The 14,761-nt window shown below is 41.3% G+C and overlaps 2 protein-coding genes across 2 annotated transcripts; both read left to right on the top strand.

Moving 5' to 3' along the window:
• Positions 1–915: 915 nt before the first annotated feature.
• LOC311022425 (olfactory receptor 1D2-like) lies at positions 916–5,158 on the top strand (the record flags this gene model as incomplete). The annotated part of the gene is made up of 3 exons (XM_084023671.1): positions 916–1,185; positions 4,767–5,000; positions 5,135–5,158. 3 exons carry the CDS (start codon positions 916–918, stop codon positions 5,156–5,158), a joined length of 528 nt encoding a protein of 175 aa, XP_083879797.1.
• Positions 5,159–10,177: 5,019 nt separating this feature from the next.
• On the top strand, positions 10,178–14,359 carry LOC311022423 (olfactory receptor 4B13-like; the record flags this gene model as incomplete). Its single annotated transcript, XM_084023665.1, has 2 exons — positions 10,178–11,117; positions 13,779–14,359. The coding sequence occupies 2 exons, from the start codon at positions 10,178–10,180 to the stop codon at positions 14,357–14,359; spliced, it is 1,521 nt and encodes a 506-aa protein (XP_083879791.1).
• Between the last annotated feature and the right edge of the window lie 402 nt (positions 14,360–14,761).

Here is a 14,761-nt window from a genome sequence, read left to right as displayed (position 1 = left end):
ACCTCCATCCAGGGGCGCCGAAAAGGGGGGGTAAAGGAGACGGATTCTAGGGGCCCATGATTGAGGGGGGCCCAGAGAGGCCCCTAATGATGATGAAATTATAATACAGAAAAATAATGACACTAAGTTATTAACTAACATATAATCACAAATGTTTTATTTTCCATGTCCTGGTAAAAATAACTTTATTTGTTTTGGAAACATCAACGCCTGCAGGGCCCCCCTTCCCCCCCTGTATTTACGTAAAATGGTTCAGTCCACTGGATCAGCTGCAGGTAGCGCACCGGTGGTGTCACACAGCGCCACAGATTGTATGTAAAATAGCATCAAAAAATTTCGCTGCTGTGTTGGGGGGCCCTGTAAAGATTCTTGTCATGGGGCCCAAAATCCCTAGCGGCGCCCCTGCCTCCATCATCAATACACACATTCAAATTTAACCAAATAAACAGAATTATACCGTTTCTGCGTAGTAACTGTCTTTATATTTCTATATATACATACATAGTATATATCAATGTATATATACATAGATATAAATATCTATCTATATATCTATATAATATAGATATATACACGTATTTATATCTATATAAATATGTGTATATATATATATATATATATATATATATATATATATATATATATATATATATTAAACCTAATTACTGTGAGGTTGTATTTGCATGGATCAAACAATCCAATCAGTGAGCTAAAGCTCAATGAGGTCATGCGGTTCATTACCTCTGACTGGCTTTAAAGTATATAAACTGATATCAAAGCTTAAAGCTGCTGGACAGACACAGCGCTATGTCCTTTTCAGTGGGGTATGAATATGCAATTTCTTCTCTCTATGGCATCGACATCTAAAACAACTCTGAATGCTAAAATATGATGGATAATGTTTCGGTGATTACTATGTTGACTCTGTCGGGCTTAAGCGGGACAAATAATTACAGAGTAATTCTCTTTATTCTGACTTTATTGTGTTACTGTGTGATTTGGCTGGTGAATTTAACCATAATTGTGGCGATCATTGTGGACAAAAAGCTTCATGAGCCCATGTATATCTTCCTCTGTAATCTGTGCATCAATGGACTTTATGGGACTGCAGGCTTTTACCCCAAATTCTTAATTGATCTTCTGTCCACCACTCATGTCATCTCCTATGCTGGATGCCTTCTGCAGGGTTTTGTGCTGCACTCCTCAGTTAGTGCTGATGTTTCTCTTCTAGTGCTGATGGCCTACGACAGATATGTGGCTATATGTCGCCCTCTGGTGTACCACTCTGTCATGACTACACAGAGAGTCTGTGTGTTTGTGTTCTTTGCTTGGCTTGTACCGTTTTATTTGGTGTTCATGGGTTCAGTGACAACGTCAAGATCAAGGTTATGTGGCTCACACATACCGAAGATCTACTGTGTTAACTGGCTGATCGGTAAACTTGCTTGTTTTTCCTCCATAGCAAACACTGCCATTCCTGCTTTTAATTATACTTTCTATTTTGGACATTTAGTTTTTATTGTGTGGTCTTATTTAAATCTGATCAGAAAATGCCGAACATCCAAAGAGAACAGGACAAAGTTCATGCAAACATGTCTGCCACATTTATTGTGTTTACTTACTTTAGTTACGTCCTTGTTTTTTGATTTGTTGTACATGCGGTTTGGCTCAAATGCACCACAAAGTGCCCAGAATTTTATGGCTATAGAATTTGTCCTTATTCCCCCTATGGTCAATCCCCTGATATACGGTTTGAAATTGACACAAATAAGAAACCGAATTATACAGTTTTTGGGTGGTAAACATCTCTAGACTAGTACATCATCATCTATTGTGTGTGTTTATCACAGTTGCATCATAAAATATCCAACTGCTGAAAAGGTGTACAAATGTTCTCATAAATAACAACCTCCAAACCTTAACAAATGTTGTTGTTATGACTGATTGATTGATTGATTTTGTTTCAGGCTCAGATTTGTTTGAAAACCTTTTGTTATAAGGTCAAATCGTTTCAAATCTCACATATGTACATACTATACTGTAAGTGCTGGATTAAAAAGTGAGCAAATGCAAATGCTCCAATCATTTTACAAATGTACAAACTTTGTTTCTAATTTCTTTAAAATGGCCACATTGGGATGCAAGTGTGTTTTCTGTTCTAACATCACAGTTTTTGGCAGTTAATTATTTTTCATGCTTCATTTTTTTGGAGTTTTATCATCTGTATTTATGGTCATTTTTCAAAACATGTTAATGTTGGCATCTTCGATTAGTGCAGATAAAACATTTTTTAAATCTATTCCATATGCTACACACACACACACACACACACACACACACACACACACACACACACACACACACACACACACACACACACGCACACACTAACACTCTAGGCAGGACTGGATGCCTGTTTCATCAAAAGTGTGACACCTTTATTTGTGAGGTCAACTTAATTTGCCTATTTTTAATTATTTGGGTGATCATCCTCTAAAGACAATCGGGCAATTCAGGCATTTGTCCGAAGGGCCGATGGCGATTTTGGGCCGAGCCTTTTTTTTTTTTTTACTAATGGTACTAGTGTTATTAATGGTATTAGTCATGATATCTATTCAGTGTTTCCCACACATTTAATGGATTTAACTAGCGGCTCTAATGATAGACCTAAACAGGAGGGCAGCAGCGCTTATTATAAGGGGAAATCCTCGCGGCTGGTTTGGTTCATCAACGTTCTGTTTTCCCCCGTCGCCATGGCAAGGCGTCCCCCGCGCCGACCCCCCTTAGCTGCGCGAGTTTGACAGTGCGTGCGCGTATGTCAACACCTAAACACCAAGGAAGGCTGAGGAATAGTCACCCACTTATATTAATAATAATAATAGTCATAATAAACTAATAGTATAAAGCAGCCATCCCCAATTAGCGGCCCGCGGGCCAAATCCGGCCCGCAAGAGCAAAGTGTCCGGCCCGTGCGGACCCAGTGACACTATGCAATAACCTGCTGAAATAAAGAGTTCTGTAAAGTTGGAAATATATTCACAGATTCGGGATCAATAAATCTGAAGAGAAACGTTTTCAAACACAAATGATGCCTCTTCCCCACAGTAATATCATAGACTACGAGCTACAAGGACCAAAACCCCGATTTTTTACATAAATAAGCCGTCCAGTCTGGACGGAGAACATTGATCTCTATGCGCAGCCGGCAGCCGGGCGAGTGCACAGGGACCGTCTGCAAATTACAAGACAAAAGCAAGACGCTGCAAACAAAAATCATTAACTCCACTATTATATAATATTTTTTCCTCTTGTGCACCACTTGCTGTAGTGCTGTTGTTTTTTGTTGTTGATCAAAATATTCTCCAGGGGCATTCAAATAAATAAATCGTTGATATTGGACGTCATTCAAGCGTACATTTTTATCTGTCCCTCAACACAGGCTATGACTACTATCTGCTACTACAACCAACTACCACTGGTAGTACTAATCATTACAATAATAATACTTCAAATAATAGCAGCAACAATAATAACATTTGCACATAAAATAATGTTTAGTGATCCAATGAAAAAAAACAGACAATTTGGCCCTCGACTTGGCAACCTGGGCATAATTTGGCCCTCAGTGAAAACTAATTAGGGAACCCTGGAAGGCTCAGCACTGTGTTTTAGTCATTTTTGTTTTCATCTTTTCTTGAATGCTTCAACTCCTCAACCCCATTTAGTATGTCAACATTTTGTATTAGTACCAGCAGTTTGTGAGAATATGCTACACACATGCCCCCGGACCCTAGAAGATCGCAAGACCCCCCACGATAGAATCCTGTGGGAAACACTGCTATTGGTACACAAAACTGGTAGATCGGCCCCTAAGTCATGATTGATTCTGGGCTGGACCAATTACAGCCGAGGGGCATGCCAGACAGTGTACAAGCATTGTCACAAAAAAGTTTGTTCATAGGCTTCATTGTCTTTCCATCGATACCTGGTGGGCCAGTCTCGGTTGAAAATGCCCGGGACAATTTTGTTTTAACTGTGGCTCTATTTGTATGTTCTCTGTTGTTTTTAAATGATTGTCTGTTACCAAATCTGTGCTGCTGCCTGTCTTGGCCAGGACTCTTTTGAAAAAGAGATTTTTAATCTCAATAAGATGTTTTCCTGGTTAAATAAAGGTTAAATAAAAAATAAATAAAAAAAACTGCATCTTAAAGCTCTAGACTACGATTTTTCACTTGAGCCAAACTTTAGCCAATAGTAGCCATCCGGCTACGATTGCCGAGCAGTTTGGAAGAGTGTGTGTGGGTGGGGGGGGGATGCTTTTTTCAAACCTTTCAAATGGTAGACTAGAGCTTTAAAATAGAAGGTGCAGAGGGAGACCAGCACACAGCTGGTGTCACCTGTTACTCTGTAACCATTCGTTGACAGGGTAAGTAGAATTTGGTGGTATGACAGGTGGGAGCATTAGTCTTCTGATCATGGATAATGTTTCTGTTGTAACATTCACTCTAGTGGGGTTCAACGAGACAAATAATTACAGGGTAACTATCGTCACATTCACTTTACTGTATTACTGTGCAATTTTATTTTTCAATATCTCACTCATCCTGATCATCATTTTAAATGAAAACCTGCATGAACCCATGTACGTCTTATTGTGCAGTTTTTGTATTAATGGACTTTATGGCACCACAGGTTTCTACCCCAAATTCCTCTCAGATCTTTTGTCTTCTTCTCAACAAATCTCATACGAAGGATGCCTTTTGCAGGCTTTTGTCATGTACTCGTTTGCTTGCTGTGATTTATCCATTCTGGCAGTCATGGCTTACGACAGATATCTGGCTATATGTCGACCACTGCACTACCACTCTGTCATGACTAAGAGGAGGCTCTCTCAGCTCATATGTTTCTCCTGGATAACACCTTTCCTCATTTTCTCCATCAATATTCTGCTGACGTCAAGACTTAAGTTATGCGGCAGAATCATTGAGAGACTGTTTTGTGTGAACTGGATCATTGTTAAACTTGCTTGCACTGACAACAATACCGTTTCAAACAACATAGCCGCATATTTCACTATCATAATTTACATGTCTCATGGGTTTTTCATAATGTGGACTTATATGCATATTATTAGAACTTGTGCAAGGTCCAAAGATGACAGGGTAAAGTTCATGCAGACATGCGTGCCCCATTTAGTCTCTTTAGTCACATTCATTGTTGCACTAGTTTTTGATTTGATGAATATGCGATTCGGCGCCACAAATTTACATCCAAGCCTTCAAAACTTTATCGATATAGAATTCCTGCTCATTCCTCCTATGATGAATCCTCTGATATATGGATTTAAACTGACCAAAATACGAGACAGGATTTGGGGGTTAGTTTATGTTCAAATAAAATTACCTCGTCCATTAAGTTTACTCACGTAGTCCATCTAAATGAGTCGAAGAAAAGACCATGACTGCTTTATGATACATCTCTGGATTAAGGTTTTCCTGGAAAACATCTGCAGAATATTTCAATGGGCTTTACACGACTGATGAATGCATGTCTCGATTTATATGCTGACTAACTAACTAAGCGTTTTCCCTTAAACATCAACCAACAACATAACATGTTGAAAATACATGTATGACTAAATGGAAATGTTTATGCTTTACTCCTGCATGTAATGCAGTTATTGTAAACCAGGAATTAGTGAAGACATTTTCATGAGTGAAAGCTCTGTTTAAAACTACATTCTCCTTCCTCCTTGTAATGTCCTCAATGTGTCTATATCATATAAAATAGTAAAACATAAAATTGTGCACTTTAACTATATATACATGAATTAACCCCACCAGAAGATGTTTACATGTAAATGTAATTCTCTGAACTGGAGCTTTCTTGTTTTGGTGCCTTATTCAGAAAAGGGGTGAAAATGTAATTTAACACCAAAGAACTGCATTGTATATTTATTGCTCAATTAAAATGATCTAATTTTGAAAATCACACTGGAATTAAGTTTGTTAGTATTATGAATCACAATAACATGTTTCTATGTTTAACAATATTTGTTCATATGCTTTTTATATTTGCAATGCATATTACTCATCCCTGTTTACATTACAATTAATTCATTTTACAATTGCTGTGAATTTATATTTTGGATTTATCCCTATATTTTAACTTATGCACTGTTTTACTTTTTTATTATACATATGTGAGAATTGAGCACTCTCACCTCACAGCGAGAGGATCCCGGGTTCAATTCCCGGGTTGGCCCTGGGTTCCTTCTGTGTGGAGTTTGCATGTTCAGAATCCCCGTGTAAGCGTGGGTTCTCTCCGGGTTCACCGGCTTCCTCCCACAGTCCAAAGACATGCAGGATGGGGATAGGTTCATTGGTCACTCTAAATTGGCCGTAGGTGTGAATGTGAGTGTGAATGGTTGTTTGTCTCTATATGTTGGCCCTGTGATAGACTGGCGACCTGTCCAGGGTGAACCCTGCCTTCGCCCAATGACAGCTGGGATCGGCTCCAGCCCCCCCGCAAGCCTGAATACAGGATAAGTGGTAGACAATGGATGGATGGATATGCGAGAATTGTTGGAGTATTATTGGAGTTGGAGGCAGATTTTCCCTGCTAACGATTCATTTCCTGTAACATTACAATAAAGAAATTGAAACTTGAAACTAAATCTACAGAGAGTTTCTCAATATTTTACTCATAATGATTGATCCCCTGACTGGTTGTTGCAACAACAACAAAAAAGGAAAACACATTTCTTTATCTGCTTCTGTAAAGGGCGTATCATTTCAAAAAGGACTTTCTGATGAACATACATTTTATAAAGCTATCATGAATGACACCTGGGGCCCTAGTTTCGTGGCGCAGCGCAGCGCAGGGCGGCACAGGGTGGCGGAGCCGGCGTATGCAAGTTTCGACCGGCCTTGCGCACGGTCAGTTTGGCAGTTTGGTGGATCGCCTGTGCCAAGATGGGTGTGGCGGCGCAGCAGGGGGAGGCGTCACAGATTCAGCTTGGTGCAGCGGAAGTTTCGTGGCAAAAAGCCTCGCCGAGACTTCGCCGAAAGCCCGCCAGCTCCAACCTGGTCTACTCTTGGCGTAAGGCGCAAGGCGCAAATAAAGTCCATTCATTCAAGGCGAATTTAAATGCAATAAACAATCACAACAAACACTATTTAATGCAACTAATTGAATCAACACGTGAATTTATATCTATATAGATTGTCCCGTCACATCTGACGTCAGATCAAAGGCGGTAACGGAAACTCCTCTTGGACCAAAACATCTCCCTCTCTCTCTCTCCTGTTTTTTATAATATCGGCATTGTTATTATTATGATACGCACGCACAGCGCGTGATGTGCGTGGTGGGAGCGGCGGCGCTGCTTCTGTCATCGGGTTGTCAAGTGACGGAACTTGCACTGAACCTTCTGTACGTGTCCACAGTCAGCGGTGTTTCCCCGCGTCCCATTCATTAAAGCCGTGCAATGCATTCTGGTAGCGTTGCGGCGAATGTACGGCGCGCGAGTTGGCCGCTCCTCATTTGCATAAGGTTGAAGTGAATCTACTTTATGCTAATCAGAGGCGCCGGGCTCCACTCGCCGCCTCGGGAACGCTCGCGAAAATCTTCTAAACTGAATGTTGTCGATCTAAAATAAAGACAGATTCAGCAACTGCATAGCTTATTTCTCGCTTAAAATGTTTTCAGAAACACCTTTCGGTGAACTATTTTTGTAAAATAAGAGAAAGTTTCGAAACGAGCCGCGATGTTGGTCTGCGTGAACTCTGGAGCAGACAGGACAGCTGTGAAAGCGATCGTCCAATCAGGTGCAGCCATGAACTGTGCGGGTGATTGTATGAAGGAGAGCGCCTGTCAATCATCCTCTAGTGGCAGCCCGCCATGCGTGCAATCCTGGGAAGCGTGTGTCCACTCGCGTTTAAAATCGCCCCTGTAGACACATACCTTCACGCCTTCTTCTCCTCCCTCTTTCCCACTTGCGCGGGTGGGAGTGAGGGGAGGCGTGCCTGCGCTAGCCTGCGCGGTGCACAAAACTTGCAAAGTCCAGGCGGACACACCCCGTCGGCGTGGCGCACGTGCACTGCGCGCTGACTAGCCTAGTCTACGAAACTAGGGCCCAAGGCGTGGAGTGGGATTAACACAGCTGATTCAGATCTTCACCAATCAAATGAGCTCCTCTCCTCACCTTTAATGTGCCAGGCGAGGTTCAGTGCAAGTTTCGTCACTTGACAACCCAATGACAGAAGCAGCGCCGCCTCCCACCACACGCATCACGCGCTGTGCGTGCGTATTGTCATAATAATTATAATGCTGATATTATATCACTATAGAAATTGTAGGCACATTTTAGGCATGTGTATCACAAAACAGGGTCAGGGCGCACAGCAGTAGACATAATGGTGGCGAAAACCCGGTGCCTACACGAACCGGCCAGGCCATTCATCATCATCATCACCGTCTTCATCATCTGCGCTCCACAGCTGCACCGGATTCCCCGTCCAACACCAGAACGGTGGGACACCGGAACCTCGCGCCCCACTCAGACCAGCTGCAGCCCCAACTCCGGTTCCAGCTCGCGGCAAAGTTGCAGGCTGCCGAGGTGCGAGACCAGCGCACAAGCAGAACACGATCCCCAAAAGTGCTGTATTTTTTTTTAAAAGATTTTTTCAGGCATAGACGCATTTTATTAGCAGTGGATAGATATGAAAAACAGGAGAGAGAGAGGGAGGTGTGACATGCAGCAAAAGACCTTCGGACAGGATTCAAACCAGGGTCGGTGGCGTATGTGTACCATGCATGGCATGCACTCAAACCATTCCGCCACCTGCGCGCCCCTAAATCAGGGTTTTTCGGTAGTGGGGGGCATTATAAAGGAATTCTGCGCTGGACAGAAGACAGCAGCAGCAGCAGCAGCAGCAGCGCCAGACGGCCAAACTTTTCCCAGGATGAAACTGATGTTTTGGTCCGAGAGGTCCAAGTTTCAGATGTGTTCATTCAGTCAGGCTGAGTTTCCGTTATATGGGGTGCCATCCGCCTTTGATCTGACGTCAGATGTGACGGGACAATCTATATAGATATACATTCACGTGTTGATTCAATTAGTTGCATTAAATAGTGCTTGTTGTGATTATTTATTGCATTTAAGTGCCTGGAACTGTGGAAACCTGCCTGTGAGGTCTTGGTGACGTGTGCGCACTGCGCGCCTGTCAGCCAAACTGCCACTCCACCAGCTGTAATTCGCCTTACGCCAAGAGTAGACCAGGTTGGAGCTGGCGGGCTTTCGGCGCAGTCTCGGCGAGGCTTTTTGCCAAGAAACTTCCGCTGCACCAAGCTGAATCTGTGACGCCTCTCCCTGCTGCGCCGCCACACCCATCTTGGCGCAGGCGATCTACCAAACTGCCAAACTGACCGTGCGCAAGGCTGCGCAAGACCCTGTGCCACGCCACGAAACTAGGGCCCATAGAGACAGACAACCATTCACGCTCACATTCACACCTACGGGCAATTTAGAGTCATCAATGAACCTATCCCCATCCTGCATGTCTTTGGACTGTGGGAGGAAGTCGGAGAACCCAGAGAGAACCCACGCTTACAAGGGGGAGAACATGCAAACTCCACACAGAAGGAACCCGGGCCCGACCTGGGAATCGAACCCGGGACCCTTTTGCTGCGAGGCGACAAGTGGCGAGCGATCGCCAAGCAGTTTGGGATCGGGGACGTACTGCAGTCGGGGTGAGAGAGAAATCCGACCAGCACCCGCTGCATTTACACCGATAATGTTTCATCATTCATGGCTGTAATAAACACTATTACTGAAAAATAAAGACAGATTCAGCAACTGCATAGTTTATTTCTCACCTAAAATGTTTTCAGAAACACATTTCGGTGAACTATTTTCATAAAATAAGAGGGAGGTGGGAGGCTCTGAGGGGAGAACGATACGAGCTTGGAGGAGCACAGAGGGGAGTGTGTGTGTGGGTGGGGGGGGGGGGGTATGCTTTTTTCAGACCTTTCAAATGGTAGACTAGAGCTTTAAAATAGAAGGTGCAGAGGGAGACCAGCACACAGCTGGTGTCACCTGTTACTCTGTAACCATTCGTTGACAGGGTAAGTAGAATTTGGTGGTATGACAGGTGGGAGCATTAGTCTTCTGATCATGGATAATGTTTCTGTTGTAACATTCACTCTAGTGGGGTTCAACGAGACAAATAATTACAGGGTAACTATCGTCATGTTCACTTTACTGTATTACTGTGCAATTTTATTTTTCAATATCTCACTCATCCTGATCATCATTTTAAATGAAAACCTGCATGAACCCATGTACGTCTTATTGTGCAGTTTTTGTATTAATGGACTTTATGGCACCACAGGTTTCTACCCCAAATTCCTCTCAGATCTTTTGTCTTCTTCTCAACAAATCTCATATGAAGGATGCCTTTTGCAGGCTTTTGTCATGTACTCGTTTGCTTGCTGTGATTTATCCATTCTGGCAGTCATGGCTTACGACAGATATCTGGCTATATGTCGACCACTGCACTACCACTCTGTCATGACTAAGAGGAGGCTCTCTCAGCTCATATGTTTCTCCTGGATAACACCTTTCCTCATTTTCTCCATCAATATTCTGCTGACGTCAAGACTTAAGTTATGCGGCAGAAACATTGAGAGACTGTTTTGTGTGAACTGGATCATTGTTAAACTTGCTTGCACTGACAAAAATACCGTTTCAAACAACATAGCTGCATATTTCACTATCGTCATTTACGTGTCTCATGGTTTTTTCATAATGTGGACTTATATGCATATTATTAGAACTTGTGCAAGGTCCAAAGATGACAGGGTAAAGTTTATGCAGACATGCGTGCCCCATTTAGTCTCTTTAGTCACATTCCTTGTCGCAATAGTTTTTGATTTGATGAATATGCGATTCGGCGCCACAAATTTACATCCAAGCCTTCGGAACTTCATCGATATAGAATTCCTGCTCATTCCTCCTATGATGAATCCTCTGATATATGGATTTAAACTGACCAAAATACGAGACAGGATTTGGGGGTTAGTTTATGTTCAAATAAAATTACCTCGTCCATTGAGTTTGAGTAGTCCATCTAAATGAGTCTAAAAGACCAGTAACTGCTTTATGATACATTATGATCTCTGGATTAAGGTTTTCCTGGAAAACATCTGCAGAATATCTCAATGGGCTTTACACGACTGATGAATGCATGTCTCGATATATATGCTGACTAACTAACTAAGCGTTTTCTCTTAAACATCAACCAACAACATAACATGTATGACTAAATGGAAATGTTTATGTTTTACTCCTGCATGTAATGCAGTTATTGTAAACCAGGAATTGGTGAAGTAATTTTAATGAGAAAAAGTTATATTTAAAAAACTACATTCTCCTTGTAATGTCCTCAATGTGTCTATATCATATAAAATAGTAAAACATAAAATTGTGTACTTTAACTATATACATGAATTAACCCCACCAGAAGATGTTTACATGTAAATGTAATTCTCTGAACTGGAGCTTTCTTGTTTTGGTGCCTTATTCAGAAAAGGGGTGAAAATTTAATTTAACACCAAAGAACTGCATTGTATATTTATTGCTCAATTAAAATAATCTAATTTTGAAAATCACACTGGAATTAAGTTTGTTAGTATTATGAATCACAATAACATGTTTCTATGTTTAACAATATTTGTTCATATGCTTTTTTTATAGAATTATGCATATTACTCATCCCTGTTTACATTACAATTAATTCATTTTACAATTGCTGTGAATTTATATTTTGGCTATGTTATATTCATCCCTATATTTTAACTTATGCAGCTTATTTAACTAATATTAACTTTTTTTTTTTTTTTTTTACTTTTTGTTATACATATGTGAGAATTGTTGGAGTATTATTGGAGTTGGAGGCAGATTTTCCCTGCCAACGATTCATTTCCTGTAACATTACAATAAAGAAATTGAAACTTGAAACTAAATCTACAGAGAGTTTCTCAATATTTCAGTCATAATGATTTATCCACTGGCTGGTTGTTGCAACAACAACAAAAGAGGAAAACACATTTATTTATCTGCTTCTGTAAAGGGCATTCTTAATGAAAATAAGCATCATTTCAAAAAGGACTTTCTGATGAATGTCAATTTTATAAAGCTAGTATGATGAATGTAGGTGTTTTAAGTTGTTTTAGGAGCTTTAATCTAATGTGTTGTTACTTTACATGTAAAAGCATCTGTCATCCAGCATCTGGTCTAAATATGGAGCCAGGTGCAGAACTCGAAACATTGAGATCAGAGGAGATTCTCCTGGTTTAAACAAGAAAGACTTACAATCACAATATTATCTTATTATTAGCTCATGTTTGGATGCACTTTGAAAAAAGACAATGACAAAGGGATTGGTTCTGACAGGTGATGGGTACACAAACTCTTTCAAAAGAGAATAGCTTTGTTTTGAGAAACTTTATTTTGAAAGTAGTATTCAAATGTAACATTACCATGTTAACTTAAACCTGCAATAACAGAGTTTCTGGACACTTGGGTGCATCAAAAACAGGCTGTGAACAAAGCAGAGATGATGCACTTCCACATTTAAAGTTGATGACATATGAGCGTAAACAATATGTTCATCTATCTATGTTTATAGTGTATATGTCGAGATAGTGCTACATGTTACAGTCCCCTTTCTGAAAGTGAGAAAACAACCTTGTAACTGCAGTGTAAGAGGATGATTGAGGGACTACTTTGTTATACAGCCTGCACACCCAATTCTTTCACTGAGCTACCAGAGCTTTTGCCTACATGTGCTTCAGTGCTTCCTCCTCACTATACTGTACTGTCACCAAAGGAACACACACATATTCTCACTACAGTGTTATTTAATTATGACAGACGATGTTACAAAACTATCTTTACATTTTTTATCAGGATTTTCTGATTCATGATTTCAAACATGAACAGAGCCAGTTTAATTTCCTAGTAACATTTGGGTTGCTTTGGGAGTTTTTGAATTTCAGTCTCCGAAAGACAAAACTATGAGATACGTTTTTTTTTTACACGTTAGCCAAACTCACCATCCAAAACAATAAAGTGTTTGATGGTGAGGTCAAAGGTGGATGGGGGGTTCTATTCAATTGAATTCACTGTGTTGGGGTGGAGACAGACATCCCAGAGAAAGATATTTCACTGTCTGGACGAAGAAAACCAAAACTGCATAGAGGGAAGTAAGAAGATGCACTTTAAAAAAAATATTTGGATGAACCTGCTCTTTAAAATTAGGATTTATATAAAGGTCCATGTAGTGAACGTCCCAAGACATTAAATGTGAGGTTAATTTTTGGACAGGCAACACCTCATCCCTCCTGGCCAGCAGCTGTTCCCAATCAGCAATCAATTAGCAGGGTTGGGAGGATCATATATAAGGAGTGCTCAGACAACACAGACGCATCGTGTTGCATCTACTGTTAACGCAATGGCTTTTCTTTGTGGACTGTTGAGGTAAGTTATCAGATGTTTCCTCTTTGTTGTTTTGACTTGTCTTATCTCAGTTGGCAGAACGAAACGCTGATTATGTTTGCAGAGTGTCATGGATTTCATGCCTGTTGATCAGCAGTGTAACCTGTCTTCCTGCAGCAAAAGGTAATATTATTAGTCCAAATAATGGAGCCATATCATATCTATTGTCACATTATTAACATTCAAAACAGAATTGACTTATGTTCCATCTTGCCAGGCTTCAGCAGTCTTGCACCAAGTGGATTCGTGGGCTGGCTGTCAACTTCTGGCTCTAACAACCCAAATGCTGGCAGGCTTGACAGTAGTGCCTCTTTTCCCAGTACCTCTGGTAGTCTGTTGCAATTCCCTGCTGCTCAGAACTCCAACAACAAGCCAGGCTCTGTAGGTAGGGGTGGTAGCTTCTCTGGTTCCCAAGCAACCGGCTCCATTAACAATGCTGGTGTTCCCTATGGAGCGCATTATGGCAGCCTAGCATCTACTGGGAATGATGCTAGGTATGGTGGATATGGTAACACAGGTGTAGACACTGGACTCTATTACGCCAACTCCGGGTCCACGGATGGTGGAAACACTCAGTTTTATAGTGAAGGAGCTGTGGATGAAGGCTCTGAGCCTGTACTCCGTGATCTGTCTGACCTGGAGCCAGTCTACGCATACAGATCCCGTTCTCGCTACCAACATGGAAGTAGCCAGTTCTCCCAAACCCGCTACACTCCTGAAGTCCAGTTGCCATCTATGCCAGTTGCCATGAGCGGCCCTGAACATTTTCGCCACGCGCCAGCCAAGGGTGGCTTTTGAGCATCTGGAAGGTAATAAAACTAGTACACTCTGGAGACATTTTTTTTTTTTTTTTTTTTTCCATAAATATTTATCTTTCTGCATCTCTCCTCTTCCAGATCCTGTGCACCTTTAGACCTGACCTGGCTGGCCAACTCCAAAAGAGAAATAAAGTGGTTTTATGCTCTTCAGTTTGGTCTTTTTGCCATGTTGCTGCTGTACTGTGGATTGGCTAACGGTCTAGCCAAATGAGCAGTTGCTTCACATAAAGCTTAAATGGGTTAAAAGTAAAATCCAACATGTCTTCTCAAGACATCTACTCAGGATCTTGTAAAATTGTTTAGGTTAATTCACAACATTGTGCTGAAGTTGAATGTCTTGTACTTGAGCTGCACCATGTATGGGAGCAGTCACATATTGGCA

Source organism: Eutrigla gurnardus (assembly GCF_963514095.1).
Source record: "Eutrigla gurnardus genome assembly, chromosome: 12".
Lineage (NCBI taxonomy): Eukaryota > Metazoa > Chordata > Actinopteri > Perciformes > Triglidae > Eutrigla > Eutrigla gurnardus.
Note: the sequence above shows the minus strand (reverse complement) of the source record. Positions and strands in the feature narration are given on the sequence as shown.